The following is an 18,774-nucleotide window of genomic DNA, read 5'->3' as shown; positions in this document are numbered from 1 at the left end:
GGTTTTCCATACAGGTTGCAGTTTTCAGTTCGTTGAGCATATTCCATTTTAGGTCTGTTAGTTGGTGCTCTTCCTATAGGTTTTCGGTTTGTATGGGTTCTTGGTCCAGGGACTCTGTTGAGTACAATGTCTTTAAGTTCTTTGGCAAGAAGGCTGACTCCTTGGTTGTTAAGATGTTTGTCATCATACAGGTGGTGGAGGTTTATGATGGGATGTTGTGCCAAGGTGATGTCTAGCATCGTATTGATCTTGGCTATTAGTTCTCTGTTGACGTCTTGGGTGATGTATTGGAAGGAATCTTTTCTTGGCAGCAGAGATGACAGGATGATCTTGCTGCTGGGGAACTTCTGTTGTGTGGTCTCTGCCAGCTGACACAATTGTCCTGCTACCTGCTGGTGTTGGTCCTGGAGATTGTTGGTGCCAGTATGTATGACGATGTGGTTTGGGTTGGTGAAATATGGATTGTCAATTATGGCCTTTGCTTGTTCTATAGTTGAGCAGCGGATTTTGGAGACCTTTTTTCCTGGGAAGAGTCGCCTTGTATTGAGGTATTTTCCGTTGGAGTCTATAATCAGGACTATATCAGGACATGTTGGTTGGCTGCTCCTATGGGAGATTCTGTTTACGTTCTTCTTGTTGCTCTGTCCTGTTGTTGTGGTCTGCTTTTGTTCTAGACTTGGGGTTTGTTTGGTGCTTGGGTAGGGCCCATCCTGTGGTTCTTGGTTATTTTCTCTTTTGCCCTCAATATTTAGGCAGTTCTTTAAGTTAGTGGTGGTTTGGCTGTTAGCTCTCATTGTGTCTTCACCTGTCTCCTTCCCTGGGTCCCCCTCCTGTGTTAGGGGTGGTGTCTGGCTCTTTAGGTTTTCTATTTCTCCTTTTAATTTAGCATTTTCTTGCAGTAGTTCATATAGTTCATGTTTGATTTCCTGCACCGCTGAGTCCAGTGCACACTTCAGTCTGGTTATCTCTGCATCTGTTGGGTCATTTGTCTGTCTTTGGATCTGTTCCTTAAGCAGTGTGAAGTCCCTCTCCAGCTGGGACAGGCATTCTCTGAGGGTGTCCAATGAGGGGAGTGCATTATTAGGGCTTTGGGCTGCAGGGGGGTCCCTGGTGGTCTTTTTTGTACGTGTGGGCCCATCACTCTTTCTACGTGCTGGCTTTTCTATTTTATATTTTTGAGCCTTGAGTTTGATATGAGGGAAGATTTCCTCAAATGCCTCGAGGTTGTCCTCATTGCCCTGTATGACTATTATGCCAGAGTAATAATAAATATTTGTAATTCACCGCACACTCTAATTGAATTCTGTACAATGAGTATATGCAAATAAAATGTGGATTTATTTATACACTTGGGAGCATAACAGAATAAAGCAGCTCATGCGATCTGACACAACGTTTCGGCTCCTCCGGAGCCTTTTTCACGTGATCGCTTATTCCAGTGTGAGAGGAACATACGAACATACTGCTGGCCAGATGAGGGTACTCTGTTTCAGTCGCTGTGCTAAGCGGCGCTCCCAGCACTAGCAGGGCGCGGGAGCGCCGCTTAGCACAGCGACTGAAACAGAGTACCCTCATCTGGCCAGCAGTCAATCATAGGCCGTTGCAACCTCATTAGTGTAAGTGTCACCATTGGGATCTCTTTCCCTCATTCGTATGTTCCTCTCACACTGGAATAAGCGATCACGTGAAAAAGGCTCCGGAGGAGCCGAAACGTTGTGTCAGATCGCATGAGCTGCTTTATTCTGTTATGCTCCCAAGTGTATAAATAAATCCACATTTTATTTGCATATACTCATTGTACAGAATTCAATTAGAGTGTGCGGTGAATTACAAATATTTATTAATACTTAGGACCAATTGGTCCATTACACCAGCACCTCGCCTCTAGCAGACTGAGTGCACGCCAAAACTTCTCTTTATATTATGCCAGAGTGGTATAGATTGATGGTGAGTGAGATATCCTTGTTTTGTGGGTCTTTTACTCTGATTTGTCGGCCCCTGTTGATGCCATTTTTTTTAGAATGTTTTTATAGTATTTGCACAAGGCTGTGTGCCATGCCTCAGGCTGCTCACTATAGAAGAGATAATTTGTTTTTCTATTCTGTTTCTTAGTAAAGTCTGCAAAGAGAGTTTCTGGTTCCTCTTTGATGATGGAATGTTTTATGGCCTTTTTTTCTCCCATGCTCCTGTGATCTCTGGGATATGTTATCTCCTTGACGCCTGAGACCCTGCCATCTGCTGGAGCTGAGGCACTGACCTCTATAGGGGGCTTAGCTATAGTGCTGGGATTTTCATTATCCAAAATATTATTTCTTTCCATGTTGCTTATTTTATATTGTGCTTGTTTTCTGGGGAGATTCTATAGGTTTTGATTCTATAGAGTTCAATGCTAAAGGGTTTGAGATGCAGAGAGATGGCCTTACCTCTTGGTGTTTAGCTCTGGGGTCTTCCAGCTTTCATATGCTCTGCCGCTTGAATCCTGTGCAGGGGGTAGATCTTCCTTATCATCGAAATTCCTCTTTTATCCTGGTTTATATTTTTCTTTCTTGGGTGTATTTTAGTCCTGCTCGCTTTTGCCTTCCATGGAGCACGTATTTTCCAAGTTTCGTCTTACAGGTTGCCCATTACAAGGTATAAATTGCTTAAATTTCAGGAGCCCATGTCAAATGCAGCTTACTCCTGGGAATGGTGGGCGGGATCTATCTATCTATCTATCTATCTAGATATCTATCTATCTATTATCTATCTATCTATTATCTATCTATCTATTATCTATCTATCTATTATCTATCTATCTATCTATTATCTATCTATCTATCTATTATCTATTATCTATCTATTATATATCTATCATCTATCTATCTATCTATCTATCTATTATCTATCTATCTATCTATTATCTATCTATCTATTATATCTATCATCTATCTATCTATCTATTATCTATCTATCTATCTATTATCTATCTATTATCTATCTATCTATCTATCTATCTATTATATATCTATCATCTATCTATCTATCTATCTATCTATTTATCTATTATCTATCTATCATCTATCTACAGTTAGGGCCAGAAATATTTGGACAGTGACACAAGTTTTGTTATTTTAGCTGTTTACAAAAACATGTTCAGAAATACAATTATATATATAATATGGGCTGAAAGTGCACACTCCCAGCTGCAATATGATAGTTTCCACATCCAAATCGGAGAAAGGGTTTAGGAATCATAGCTCTGTAATGCATAGCGTCCTCTTTTTCAAGGGACCAAAAGTAATTGGACAATGGACTCTAAGGGCTGCAATTAACTCTGAAGGCGTCTCCCTCGTTAACCTGTAATCAATGAAGTAGTTAAAAGGTCAGGGGTGGATTCCAGGTGTGTGGTTTTGCATTTGGAAGCTGTTGCTGTGAGCAGACAACATGCGGTCAAAGGAACTCTCAATTGAGGTGAAGCAGAACATCCTGAGGCTGAAAAAAAAGAAAAAATCCATCAGAGAGATAGCAGACATGCTTGGAGTAGCAAAATCAACAGTTGGGTACATTCTGAGAAAAAAGGAATTGACTGGTGAGCTTGGGAACTCAAAAAGGCCTGGGCGTCCACGGATGACAACAGTGGTGGATGATCGCCGCATACTTAATTTGGTGAAGAAGAACCCGTTCACAACATCAACTGAAGTCCAGAACACTCTCAGTGAAGTAGGTGTATCTGTCTCTAAGTCAACAGTAAAGAGAAGACTCCATGACAGTAAATACAAAGGGTTCACATCTAGATGCAAACCATTCATCAATACCAAAAATAGACATGCCAGAGTTAAATTTGCAGAAAAACACCTCAAGAAGCCAGCTCAGTTCTGGAAAAGTATTCTATGGACAGATGAGACAAAGATCAACCTGTACCAGAATGATGGGAAGAAAAAAGTTTGGAGAAGAAAGGGAACGGCACATGATCCAAGGCACACCACATCCTCTGTAAAACATGGTGGAGGCAGCGTGATGGCATGGGCATGCATGGCTTTCAATGGCACTGGGTCACTTGTGTTTATTGATGACATAAGAGCAGACAAGATTAGCCGGATGAATTCTGAGGTGTACCGGGATATACTTTCAGCCCAGATTCAGCCAAATGCTGCAAAGTTGATTGGACGGCGCTTCATAGTACAGATGGACAATGACCCCAAGCATACATCCAAAGCTACCCAGGAGTTCATGAGTGCCAAAAAGTGGAACATTCTGCAATGGCCAAGTCAATCTCCAGATCTAAACCCAATTGAGCATGCATTTCACTTGCTCAAATCCAGACTTAAGACGGAAAGACCCAGAAACAAGCAAGACCTGAAGGCTGCGGCTGTAAAGGCCTGGCAAAGCATTAAGAAGGAGGAAACCCAGCGTTTGGTGATGTCCATGGGTTCCAGACTTAAGGCAGTGATTGCCTCCAAAGGATTTGCAACAAAATATTGAAAATAAAAATATTTTGTTTGGGTTATGTTTATTTGTCCAATTACTTTTGACCTCCTAAAATGTGGAGTGTTTGTAAAGAAATGTGTACAATTCCTACATTTTCTATCAGATATTTTTGTTCAACCCTTCAAATTAAACGTTACAATCTGCACTTGAATTCTGTTGTAGAGGTTTCATTTCAAATCCAATGTGGTGGCATGCAGAGCCCAACTCGCGAAAATTGTGTCACTGTCCAAATATTTCTGGCCCTAACTGTATCTATCTATTATCTACCTATTATTATCTATCTATCATCTATCTATCTATTATCTATCTATCTATCTATCTATCTATCTATTATCTACCTATTATTATCTATCTATCATCTATCTATCTATTATCTATCTATCTATCTATCTGTCTATCTATTATCTATCTATCTATCTATCTATTATCTATCTATCTATCTATCTATCTATTATCTACCTATTATTATCTATCTATCATCTATCTATCTATCTATCCATCTATCTATTATCTATCTATTATATATCTATCTATTATCTATCTATTATCTATCTTTCTATTATCTATCTATGTATTTATATATTATCTATCTATCTTTATCATCATCATTAATATCTCTTTATCTCTATCATCTATGCAAATGATGAAATTTGCTGTAATAATCTGAGATAGATATATATTGATAAAATGCATATTAAGTGTACATTGGGAAAAATACAGCAAATTCACAGTGCTGACCAATTTATGTTACACACTTTACCTGCAACATATCAATAAGATTTTATCAAATCTTTCATTTTCCAACACTATTGTTAGTGGATTTTCCACCCACAAGTCCTGGCCAAGCTCATCAATGTGTGGATGGGATTTGGTGAAATCTCCGCTTCGCTGTAATATACGGCGGTATATTTGCTGATGGAGACAGGAAATTCTGCCTGGAATCTTAGTGGCGGCTGGGCGCTGCACTAATGTTATCAGGAGCCGGTGAGCGAACACTCCCCCTGCTGGTGGATGATGATATAACAGTCAATAAGGCTACTGCTGGTATTGTCATGGGCCATCAGAGCCAGGTGTTTATTACTGCAGCATCTACTTCCTCTTTCCATGTATCTGACAGGTTAATTTGTCAATAATTTACCCTCTGCATTGACAATCCTGACACCCACACTATTGTTTCAACGTTCATATATGTCAGGGTCTTTCCCCGATGAAACTCAAAATGTTTATAGTGTTTCATCACATCGCCATGTGACAAGAGAAAAATCCATCTGCTTTATTCGCCTCCTCCTGACACAAAACTTGCTGAAGCAGAGAAACCCTTTCTGGAAACTGGTAAACGCATCATGGTGACTCACGGCACAGAAAGATACCGCACTCTGCAAGGAAGGATTGTGCTGCATCAGCAGAATTAGAGGAGCCAAGTTATTAAAAAAGAAAAACTGAAATATCACATGGCCATAAGTGTTCAGCCCCTTTGCTCAGCATTGAGTATAAGCACCTTTTGAGCTTGTACAGCCATGAGTCTTCTTGGGAATGATGCAACAAGTTTTTCACACCTGGATTTGGGGATCCTCTGCCATTCTTCCTTACAGATCCTCTCAAGTACGTCCCGTGCGCAGCTTCCGGGCTGATGAGTGCAAATTTGTCTCCAGTATTTGCTGATAACGTGCTGCATTCATCTTTCCTTCAACTTTGACCAAGTTTCCTGTGCCTATGTAGCTCACACATCCCCAAAACATCAGCGATCCACCTCCATGCTTTACAGTAGGAATGGTGTTCCTTTTATTATAGGCCTTGTTGACCTCTCTCCAAATGTAACGTTTATGTTTGTGGCCAAAAAGTTCAATTTTGGTCTCATCACTCCAAATTACCTTGTTCCAGAACTTTTGAGGCTTGTCTCTGTGCTGTTTTGCATATTGTAGGGTGATACTTTGTGGCATTTGCGAAGTAATGGCTTTCTTCTGGCGACTCGACCATACAGCACATTTTCCTCAAGTGCCTCCTTATTGTGCATCTTGAAACAGCCACAACGCTAGTTTTCACATAATCCAGTATTTCAGCTGATGTTATTTGTGGGTTTTTCTTCGCATCCTGAACAATTTTCCTGGCAGTTGTGGATGACATTTTTGTTGGTCTACCTGACTGTGGTTTGGTTTTCACAGAGCTGATTTTCCATTTGTTAATCACAGTTTGAAATGCATCTGACTGGCATTATCAATTCCTTGGATATCTTTTTGCATCCCTTTCCAGTTTTATACAGTTCAAATACCTTTTCCCGTAGATCCGTTGACAATTCTTTTACTTTCCCCATGACTCACAATCCAGAATCCAGTCAGTGGCTGGATGAAAGATGCAAGAGTCTGTCTGGATCCCAGAAACTCACTCAGCTTTTATGCACACACACTGATTACAAGCAAACAGGTCACAGGTGAGGATGTTACCTTTAGTAGCCATTCAAACCCATCTGTGTCAACTTCTGTGCATGTCATCAGGCCAAAATCACCAACATACGTGAACTTTCGATCAGGGTCATTTGGATGTTTCAGGTTGTCATTTTGATTTAAAAAGAGAAAACACAGTAGTTTGACAATAAATGGCTTCACCCAACCACTAACCATGAGTGGAGAAAGGGTTTTGGTGTTATCATTCATATTCACTGAAAAAGAAAGCAAAAATTCTACTGGTGTATGTAAACTTTTGAGCACAACTGTTTATATATAAAGTATATATATATATATATATATATATATATATATATATATATATATACATATACACTCAATCATACAGAGATACACAGTATATACATATACAGTATATACACATATTTATAAATATAGATACAAACAGAAATATACACACATAACATGGATATAAAAAGTCTACACACCCCTGTTAAAATAGCAGTTTTCTTCATGTAAAAAATTCAAACCAAGAAGTACAATTTGGGAACTTTTTTGCACATTTAATGTCCCCATAATCTGTAAAAATCCATAGAGGAGCAAACTGAAATCACCTTGGGGGTGAGTAAATAAATTAAAAAAAATTATGTGGTTAAGTGTGAGCACCCTCTTATTACTGGTATGTGGTTGTGTTCAGCATTAGCCAATCACATTTACCTTCATGTTACACCGTAGTCAATGCATCATTTACAGGGATTCTGATTACCCCATTACCCCATATAAAGTTTATCTGTTCTGGTAGGATTTTCCTGACATTTTATAATTACCGTGCTGTGTAAACAGCTGACAACACAGCAAAGGGAATTCATTGTTTAAAGTCATCAGTCAGAAGGGCACAAAAACATTACCATGGACATTGTGAAGACGTCTTCAAGAAGTGGCTTTAATTTTTCACAAAAGTAACATTACCTAGAACTGGACATCCCTGAAAAAATGATGAAGTCAAGAAGAAAATTGGCCTGGGAGGCTGCCAAGAGGCCGACAGGAATTTTAAAAGAAGTGCAGGAACTTCGGGCAAATTCTGGTTGTGTCCTGCATGTGACAACAATCTGCCATATTATTCATATGCTTTGCCTGTGGGGGAAGATGACAAGACGGAAGCATTTTCTTACAAAGATAAATGTCCAAACCTGGATATGTTTTAACAAAACCCACACCAAGTCTTAAAAAATCATGTGAAAAAATGTATTATGGTCTAATGAGACCAAGGTTGTACTTTTTGGCCATATTTTCAAAAGAATTGTTTTGTGCAAAGCCAACTCTGCGCATCACCATACCTACAGTGAAGCATGGTGGAGGCAGCATTTTGCTTTTGATCTGTTTTTCAGTAGCTGGAACTGGGGCTGTAGTCAAGGTGGAGGAAATAATGAACCGTTCCAAATATAAGTCAATTTTGCAATACCTTCAGTCCTCTGCTGAAAAGCTAAAGATGAAGAGGAACTACACCTTTCAGCATGACAACGACACTAAGCAACCTCCAAATCAACAAAATAATGTCTTCTCTTGAAGATCCAGAAGTTTTGGAATGGCCTAGCTGGAACTCAAGCTTGACCAAGTGGGGTTTCTTAGAAAGTACATTAAACTGCATGGATGACAATATAGTCAATGTTTTCACCTTTCTCCCAAAAAAATGTGGTTAAGTGTAGCAGCCATATTTTTATCAACAGTCTGCAAAGCTACTAGAGGACTCCTAAAACTATGTACACAGGTCTGGACAACTGATCTGTCCCTCAAACCAGAACTCTCCCTGAGCTGTCCAATGGCGTCTGCGTGGTGGCACCGGTCCTTTTATAACATCCGATGAGGCAATGCGGCCAGCCAATCACAGTAATGCCACTACCAAGATGGCTATGGCAATCCTCGCATGTTTATTGACTGTGTAACAGATGCCAAACATGGGGGTGGGGGATCGAGCATTAAGTCTGAGCACCACCCAACGCTCATCGAGTACTAAGCACATCCGAGCATCCAGATACTCGCGTGATATCCGAGTATCACCGAGCACATTCGCTCATCACTATTATGCACATGTTTATTTCCTTTGTGTGTATTGGAATAACACATAAAAAAAACAGAAGAAAAAGTGCAAATTGGACATCATTTCACATAAAATCCCCAAAATGGGTCTAACAAAATTGATGGCATTTTTCCAAAATTGTGGGTGAACAACTTTGCTTCAAGCATGTGATGCTCGTTCAAACTCACCTGTGGAAAGTAACAGGTGTGGGCAATATGAAAATCGCTCTTGAAACCAAATAAAAAGGAGAGAAGTTAACTCAATCTTTGCATTGTGCATGCCCTACTATGCATGGAGAACCGAACTGTCTGAGGACTTTAGAACCAATTTGAGGGCTCAGTCCCACAACATCAGGGCTTTTGTTCTGGCTTCTTGTATTCACCTCTCTCTGACATCTTTGTCATGCCAAAACTCCTCTTCCTGGAGGGTTGGGGCCACATCCCTGCTTATTAATGAAATTATGTTATTCACTTCTTCTCCTTCCTGTGATCAGGTCTCCCTGGGACTCAAACTCACATCTCCATGTTCACAGGCTGCAGCTCTATCTATGAGCCTCAGCCCACAATGATGTAGATAGAAGATTTTAGCCATCTTGACCAGTATTGCAGGCAGTGACACCAGAAGCAGGCTATACATGTCCTTAGAGATACATTGTATAAAGCAATGCATTTCTATGTTCCCTGTATACTGACGTAATAATGAAAAAAATGTCATTTTTTTATTCGCTGTTTATTATTTTTTCAAACATCACAAATCAGCAAACAATGTTGAAATATTTGGCGGCCCTGTAATTATAACAACCCGCGCAACATAGCGATCAGAATTATTTAAGGATAATCGGTAAATGATGTAAAAAAGACGCGATTGATATTTTTTCTTTATTAAACCCATAAAAAATGTAAAAAAAAAATTAATGCTGAGGCCATGTTCACATATGGCATAAATGCTGCTTTCTTTCTCCTGTTTTTTTTTTTTGCAGGTGTCCTCACCGTCACCACACAACACAACAACAATTCTCTCAGATTTTTGCATGTTCGCTACGAGTCTTTTTTACCTTTTATTGCGTTTTACCTCTTATTTGATGCATTTTTGGTGCAGATGTGAAGCAGAGTCTTGAACGCATTTTTTTTAGTACAGAAAAGCTTTGATTCTGGCTAAAAAATGAAACTGTTTGTTTCGGAAGATGCTTATAGAGAAAAAATGTACCAAAACGATTTCAGTGTGGGGATATCATGAAAACATATCCAGTTTTTTGTAGTGTATAAAAAGCACTTAAAAAAACGCGTCTTGACTTCTGCAGCAGAAACGCCTTAAATAAGGGGGATTTCTAAATTACCTGGAAACAAGTGAAAAAGTGAAAAAAAAAATACTAAGTCCAGGAACTGGACAGGCCCCCTTTGAAAACCCAAACTACTGTCACTTCTATCAAATTTCCTTACGAGCTAAAAAAAAATGTAAACCTTTGGAAAATCACAGAACACAGTAATATCGAAAGAGGAAAAGCTCCTCTTATTATGTATGTGACAATAGATTGCAGAGGAGAAGAAAACTTCAAACATTGGTTACGAAAGATGACTGTGGGAGTCTAATAGCAGAAGCAAAAAGATCACAAAGCGTGGTGGTGGAAAAATAAAGGTCAACAAGGACGGGAGAAAAAAGAGAAATTTGGAAATTAATTTCTAGTTCTGGTCATACATGGTACATATAGCCATATTGTTTATAGGATTGAATGGCGGATGCATGTACATTGGTAAGACATGGTCTGTAACCAAACGTTTGAAAGTTTCAGCCATTGTCAAGAAGGTCAAGTGTTTCTCACGACTAACGTAAAAATGAGGAAATTATCTCAAACTTTTGCCACTGAATGGTTGGTTGCTGAAGTATCTCAAAAGATGCTGGCTTCTTGATATTTTGGAGCTTGAAAAGTTCCCCAGAAACAACCAAGGAGCCCTCCGATCTGTGGGTATAAACTAAGGTGAAGGACAACTAGTCTGGCTGAAGATGGCAGTAGCTCAAATAGTCCCATTATGTCAACATAGCGGTAGAGGAACATGATTAAATCCAACGTCATATTACATTTTTTGTCTAGTAGACAAAAGATTTTCATAACTGGCAGCAAAGAACAGGATATCGGGCAACAAAGTCACAGACATGGGAAAGAGACTTTATGAGTTAGTGTCAATTGACTGCAGAGAACAAAGCCACGGTCAAGAAGGTCAAGCATTTTTCGAGTTTAAAAATAAAAAGGGAAACTTTTGCCACTGAATTGTTGTTGACTGGAGTATCTAAAAATTTACTGGTCTGATACTTGCGAGCTTAAAAAGTTCCTCAGAAACAAAAAATGAACGCTCGATCTGTGTGAATAAATTAAGGTTGAAGGACAGTATGTCTGAAGTTGGAAATAGTCAGATTACGTCAACGTAGTGGTGGAGGTCCATGTTTAATCCTATGTCATCTTACACTATCCAGTAGAAGACGCCTTTGATTTCCTTTCCGTTAATGGATATTGGGCAACAATAAACAGTAAAGAGACTTTGTACATTTCCGAAAAGATTCAACTGGTCTAACAAATTTATATTTTTGCTCAACAACGCCACTGCTGAAGATATGATTAGCGTGAGTTGGTGGAATTACCTTTCCTCTTGTCAACAGTTGGAATGGATTAAGGCATCTTCTTGATGCCAAATTTTTTTTTTTTTAAATGTCATAGCCGGTCCAAGAATTGTTAGTGACCATCTCGCCCACTTGATAGTCACATAGTTAATTCACCAAACCAATGGGACAATATCAATCCCCGCATAACATAAGTAAAAAGGATGTGCGAAGCTAACTTAAGTGGGTGCCATATGCTGTGCGGTTGACCTTGGGTTCTTCCTAATGCAAGACAATGCCAGACCTCATGTGGCTGCAGTGTGTCAGCAGCTCCTGCAAGATGAAGGCATTGAATCTATGTACTGGCCCGCCCATTCTCCACACCTGAATCCGATTGAATACATCTGGAACATCATGTTTCCCACCTTCCACCAACGTCACATTGCACCACAGACTGTCCAGGAGTTGGCGGATGCTTTAGTCTGGGTCTGGGAGGAGATCCCTCAGGAGACCATCCGCCACCTCATCTTGAGCATGCCCGCACATTGTAGGGAGGTCATACAGGCACGTAGAGGCCACACACACTACTGAGCATCATTTCCTTGTCTTGAGGCATTTCCATTGAAGATGGATCAGCCTGTAATTGGATTTTCCACTTGGATTTTGAGCAAGATTCCAAATCAATACCTCCATTGGTTAATAAATTGATTTCTATTGATGATTTTTGTGTGATTTTCTTATCAGCACATTCAACTTTGTGCAGAACAAAGTATTCAATGAGAATATTTTGTTCATTCAGATCTAAGATGTGTTATTTGAGTGTTCCCTTTATTTTTTGAGCAGTGTATATAAATATACACACACATATATGTCCCTATTCTGGGACCCTTCCTTGTATATATGCCTCCCATCCTGGATTTCTTCCATGTAGATTTGTTCCCTATTCTGCCACTGTTCTCCAAACTGTTCTCTAAAATATCCCATTTTACTCACCTTTCCCCACTCCCACAATGCATAGCATTCTCTTCTATAGTCAGCGCAGAGGCAGGCAGCTAACATCGGCATGCCTGCTATGGGCTACATATCATGCCACTGTTATGCGCCGCCTGCCGTCGTCAGCTGCAAGCCTACATGATTGCCTGGTGGTGTGTATTGTGGTGAAAGGACCTGGCAGATCTCTGCTCCACAATACATTTTCAGCTGAATTTGCATCCTCCGATGAAAATCCTGCTTTCATAGCTGCTGGTATCATCAGACCACCTCCCACATGGGCCTGTTTGTGGTCGTACTCTCTGCGAACATGATTGTTATACTCCTGGTTGAGAGTTAGGAAGTGGTTCTCAAGACTCCCCGCCATTGCTGATAGACCAGGTCCTGCGATTCAATTTGCACCATTTCTAGAACAAACTTAAGGGTCATGGAGAGCAGATGAGGGGACAAAGTGGTTTTCATTTCATTTGTCTCAAGCGTTTACAGGTATGGGGTGTTAAACCCATACTAAAATACTGTGTTGTTTTAATATTTTATATGAGGAACCTTAGGTTTATGTATACCTATTATGACAAAGTCACTGGCAAAGTGCTGGAGGGGAGATATGTTTCACTGAGGCTATTAGCTTCAGTGATTTGTAACCCAGAAGTTTGCTCCAGCATGCTATGTGTTGAGAGGGGCTAATCAGCCATTTTAAGGGCTGTGCTTTTGTGGACAATCATAGAGCGGGTGGGAGGTTGTCCACCTTATCTCCAATCCAGAGTGTGGTCTGGGGTTTAAGTAGTTGGCCTCTTGAGGCATTCAGAGTTCGGTAGGCCTGGAGAGTGGCGCTCCAGTGCTATGTATACTGTTAAAGGAAGCTGAACCTTTGTATACTGATTTCTCCTGAGCGGGAGGATCCCCTCTGATGTATGGACTGTAATATACCATTTTGTTTTGTTTTCCTGTTTTGCTCTAAGTGCCGCGTATATTTTTACTTCACTGTGGTTTGTGTTGCGTGTACATAATAAACCTGTGAAAGACTTAAAGAGACAAAGTGAGTGGATCTACCCCACTATTCATAAAGAAAGGAGATCTAAAAAGATTCCTGTCAAAAGAGGTGGCAACCTTTGTTTTAGAACTGCAAAGCAGCTGCATGATTTGCCAATATGGATGTATAGAGTTTTGTTACACTATCTAGAGAGCACTGTCAGCAGCTCTAAATGGATGGACTGTACAGTAGAAGTGTACTTTGTATGGTAGAGTGGTAGCATTAAAACAGTTATGTTGTGAAAGACGTATGCTCTACAAAATCAGCTCATGTGGTTTGTGGAGAGAGTGAGCCAATTCGAGGCTGGTCTTCCTCACGGGGCAGGTGGGAACCATCTGTTCTGAGTATTAAGGAGTGAAATGGTGTCAAAAAGCTTCTGAACGTGGCCTCGTTTTACTTCGGTTATGATTTGTACACTTCTTGACCATAACATAGAAAATACCATGTCATGCTTCTACTATAAATTTCCCTTTGAAATAGAAACAGGGAAGTTGTTAATGTTTAGTTTAAGCTGACAAAAACCAAAAATGGTCGATGCAAGAAAACAAAGAAAATCCCTGCTGAATCGTCACCAACAATAATATTCCTGTCAAGTGATTTATTGCTCAAAAGTTTCACAGCCTTTCCCCACGCATCCACCGTTTCTATAATTGGCTCAGTTCTTCATGAAGGATTTTCAGGATCTCCTCCAGGGTTTCTTCAGTTGTAACTACAAAAATGTCATCATAAAGTGTTTCCGATGGTGAAAGCAAAAATGTTTTAGCTTATGCTGTATAAAAACATAATAAGCTCATCTATTTATATTCTTAGGTTTGTGGTGGGACTCCACTGGCCCCAAGGATGGGATTGAGACCTTCCCAGCATAGCAAAGATGTAAGGTTCACCTTGTGAGATTTATCCACAAAGCCTCAGGTCCCAGCTCAAAGTGAATGGCAAAGAAACCAGATTTCTACAAATTCAAACTTTTCAGGAAATTCAAGGAAAATTCAATTTGCCCCTAATAGATTTTTATTTTTTTACTCTTTGTGAAACCAATCCTTCCATCTGATTTCATCAAAATTTGACATTAAAGAGGTTGTCCATTACTTTAGCATTGATGGCCTATCCTAAGGCCTATCCTAAGGATAGGTCATCAATGCTAAAGTAGTGGACAACCTCTTTAATTCATGTGAAATCTTGTATAAGTTTTGGTTCTGTCTGTAGTAATATGAGCACCACCTTAGTCATTCTTGGCTTTTACCTAAGTTTGTGGCTTTATGCAAGAACCTTGTAAAGACCAGGTATTTATTCCCAACCAAACATTTAAGTGTAGATGTCTCTAGTACTGCATCATAACCCCATTGAACTCTGAACTCAATAAGACCATCACTGATTGTAGGAGTCCTTGAGGCTTAATCAAAAGACCACTATACTTCCAAATTTTACATTTACAATAGTGTACACCATTTGACTACTGCAACCTCCTGCTCTGTGGCCTCCGCTCGAATACTCTTGCACCCCTCCAATCTATTCTAAACTCTGCTGCCCGACTAATCCACCTGTCCCCTCGCTATTCCCCGGCCTCTCCCTTCTGTCAATCCCTCCACTGGCTCCCCTTTACCCAGAGACTCCAGTACAAAACCCTAACCATGATGTACAAAGCCATCCACAACCTGTCTCCTCCATACATCTGTGACCTCGTCTCCCGGTACTTACCTACACGCAACCTCCGATCCTCACAAGATCTCCTACTCTACTCCCCTCTTATCTCCTCTTCCCACAATCGTATACAAGATTTCTCTCGCGTATCACCCCTACTCTGGAACTCTCTACCACAACACATCAGACTCTCGCCTACCATCGAAACCTTCAAAAAGAACCTGAAGACCCACCTCTTCTGACAAGCCTACAATCTGCAGTAACCACCGATCGACCAAACCACTGCACGACCAGCTCTATCCTCGCCTACTGTATTCTCACCCATCCCTTGTAGATTGTGAGCCCTCGCGGGCAGGGTCTTCTCTCCTCCTGTACCAGTTATGACTTGTATTGTTTAAGTTTATGTATACCCCTCCTCACATGTAAAGCGCCATGGAATGAATGGCGCTATAATAATAAATAATAATAATAATAATAACATTAGAGAGCATAGTTACTGTCCCAATTGGGTACACCTTGTCTCACTGGACAGCTTCATGCTTTTTTGATCAAAAACAGCGTTTACTAAGTAGCCTGTGTTATTTAAAGCGCTTGCTTTTTTACTTACTTATTTTCATTAGGGTATATGCACATATTGTCTTTTCTTTGTTTTTTCTTTGTTTCCATAGCCAGTGTGAACATGCTCTTACATCATGCATGTTTTCAAGTCATACTCTGGCTCTGTTTTCTGTGCCTCAAAAGTAGTTTTGATGACTTATGGGGTATTGATGTACTCAGGAGAAATTGCATAACACATTGCACTGTTTGTCTTTTCCTACTACTCCTTTTGAAAATTGCAAACTTGGGGTCAAAGCAACATTTTAGTGGTAAAAAATAGAAATATTTAATTTACTCAGCCCAATGTTATACAATTTGTAAATAATTCGAGGGTTAAAAATACACCCTTTCCCTAGATGAATTCATTGAGAGGTGTAGTTTACAAAATGGGATCCACTGTGGGAGTTTCTGCTGTTTTCGCCTGTCTGGGATATTTAATCCTAATTATCGAAAATAGATTGATATTTAATATTTTGACAATTTCAAAAAGTTTTTAAACATAAGACTTTATAAAAGTATAAAAAGAGAATTTCCTGTTTCCAGCAGACCTTGACCTATTTACTAACTTACCGACAGTTGTTAGCGGGGCTGGACATAAAAAGTAGTCACAATAACACGCTAGTCATCTATCATGAGTAACAGCCACGGAGATACTATTTTATATTCAGATAGTCCAATATTCATCGGACTAGGGAGACGTAATTAGTGGCGACCACAGGTGACCCTAAACCATCTGTCCTGCATGACATCCACTCCTGTGCCACTTCTGATTCAAGCGGTTGACCCTTTCCTGTATTCAATGCCATGATCTCTGCCTTCATGCTTGGCATCTCCTCTTGAGTAACTTATAAATATCAGCAGTGCCAATAATCCTTACCATCCTCCATTGCCCGGTGGCACCATTTATCTTTACCATTGCCCAATGGCTTGCTTCTCCAGATTTGATAAGTGATCATGCACCATTTCTTTTGGGCCTTACCATTAAGGTCCATGTGTCATCGGTTTATTGACCTCCTACATGGTCTGTTGTGTGTCCTGACCTTTGCCTGCCTGTTAATAATGAGAAATCTATATCTTCCTGACATCTGGTTCAGTCTACTACCTTGGTAGTAGGCCTTGATCTTCATACCAACCTAGTGGCAACTTTGGCCATCAGCGATTATTCCTGGGGTAACAATTTGGAAGTTTCCTGTGGGAAAGTTGATACCTTTATGTGGAGGTCACATGTGAACTACTCACTATCCCTAGACTCTGCTCCTTGATTTAGCCCTGACTAGTTGACAAACCAGATGGTCCACATTGTCTCTTGTTGGTATCGTGTTACACCAGCCTTATCATAAGAGTGAAGAGTTACTAATGCACAGAGTCAATAAAGACTGAGTCAAGGATGGTGTTAAGGTACCTTCACACATAACAATATCGTTAACGATATCGTTGCTTTTTGTGACGTAGCAACGATATCGTTAAGGAAATCGTTCTGTGTGATAGCGACCAACGATCAGGCCCCTGCTGGGAGATCGTTGGTCGCTGAGGAAAGTCCAGAACTTTATTTCGTCGCTGGACTCCCTGCAGACATCGCTGGATCGGCGTGTGTGACACCGATCCAGCGATGTCTTCACTGGTAACGAGGGTAAACATCGGGTTACTAAGCGCAGGGCCGCGCTTAGTAACCCGATGTTTACCCTGGTTACCAGCGTAAAAGTAAAAAAAACAAACATTACATACTTACCTACCGCTGTCTGTCCCCGGCGCTCTGCTTCTCTGCACTCCTCCTGCACTGGCTGTGAGCGTCGGTCAGCCGGAAAGCAGAGCGGTGACGTCACCGCTCTGTTTTCCGGCCGCTGTGCTCAGTCAATGCAGGAGGAGTGCAGAGAAGCAGAGCGCCGGGGACAGACAGCGGTAGGTAAGTATGTAGTGTTTGTTTTTTTTACTTTTACGCTGGTAACCAGGGTAAACATCGGGTTACTAAGCGCGGCCCTGCGCTTAGTAACCCGATGTTTACCCTGGTTACCCGGGGACCTCGGGATCGTTGGTCGCTGGAGAGCTGTCTGTGTGACAGCTCTCCAGCGACCAAACAGCGACGCTGCAGCGATCGACATCGTTGTCGGTATCGCTGCAGCGTCGCTGAGTGTGAAGGAACCTTTAGTGTCATCATGAGTGCCATAATCAATTCTTGGCAGAGAAAATGGTCATTCTCTGATGGCATCACTGCAATCCCTCAAACAAAGCTGACATTATTTAAGGGCACATTGCCCTGACATTATTGAAGGACCTCCTAGGATCATCCAAATATTTATTGCTATAGTATGAAATTAAACATTTCAAAAAATATAAAAACATGAAAAAAAACACACCAAAAAACACACCAAAAAACACACAAACATACATTATTAGAATGGATAAAATTTATTGAGGGCCTACAACACAACATTTTACAACATCTGAACAATCTGTACAAAAGATGTATAGCATACCATCATTTTTCTAATGGCCCTGCCAAAATGTGTTGATCAATAGATTTCAAAGAGGAAAATAATATTAATGTCTAAAAATCTTCAATTGCCACAAGGGGTTTAAAAAAGCAAACTTATGTTGACTAAGTCAAATAAAATGAACTTGTCGAATGTTTACATGTTGGTGGACTTGGACCATGTGGAGCTGTAATTTCCAGGGACAGTCCCAAGTTCTGACGGTCTGATATTTTTCTCTATGGTTATCTTTCTTCTTTCGATATTTGATCATTACTTGTAATTTCCATTGTTTCTACTTGTTTGGGTGTTTTGTGGGTTTATTATTATTATTCAGATCACTTAGTGCTACATTATTTGATTGCCGCACATCTGTATGTTTTCTTAGAATGAGGAAGGTACAGATGGACTTTGTGTTCTGTTCCCCAAAAGCTTGACTTCTTAGATGTTCTTGTGATGTATGATTAATTATCTTATTTGTTCAGATAATGTCTGACATCCTCATTCAGATCA

General features: G+C 40.3%; 1 protein-coding gene across 1 annotated transcript in view; it reads right to left on the bottom strand.

Moving 5' to 3' along the window:
- Positions 1 to 12,895, bottom strand: part of LOC138674682 (uncharacterized) — a 43,073-nt gene extending 30,178 nt beyond the window's left edge. Inside the window, exons 1-2 of the mRNA XM_069762497.1 lie at positions 12,706 to 12,895; positions 516 to 1,162 (exon numbers count right to left, since the gene is read on the bottom strand). Coding sequence (XP_069618598.1) covers positions 516 to 1,162; positions 12,706 to 12,895 — 837 coding nt within the window. The remainder of the gene's footprint in view (positions 1 to 515; positions 1,163 to 12,705) is intronic.
- Positions 12,896 to 18,774: the final 5,879 nt, after the last annotated feature.

The sequence above is a fragment of the Ranitomeya imitator genome, chromosome 4, assembly GCF_032444005.1.
Source record: "Ranitomeya imitator isolate aRanImi1 chromosome 4, aRanImi1.pri, whole genome shotgun sequence".
In the NCBI taxonomy this organism is placed as follows: domain Eukaryota; kingdom Metazoa; phylum Chordata; class Amphibia; order Anura; family Dendrobatidae; genus Ranitomeya; species Ranitomeya imitator.
The sequence above is the reverse complement of the archived record's forward strand: the minus strand, read 5'-3'. Positions and strand labels throughout refer to the sequence as shown.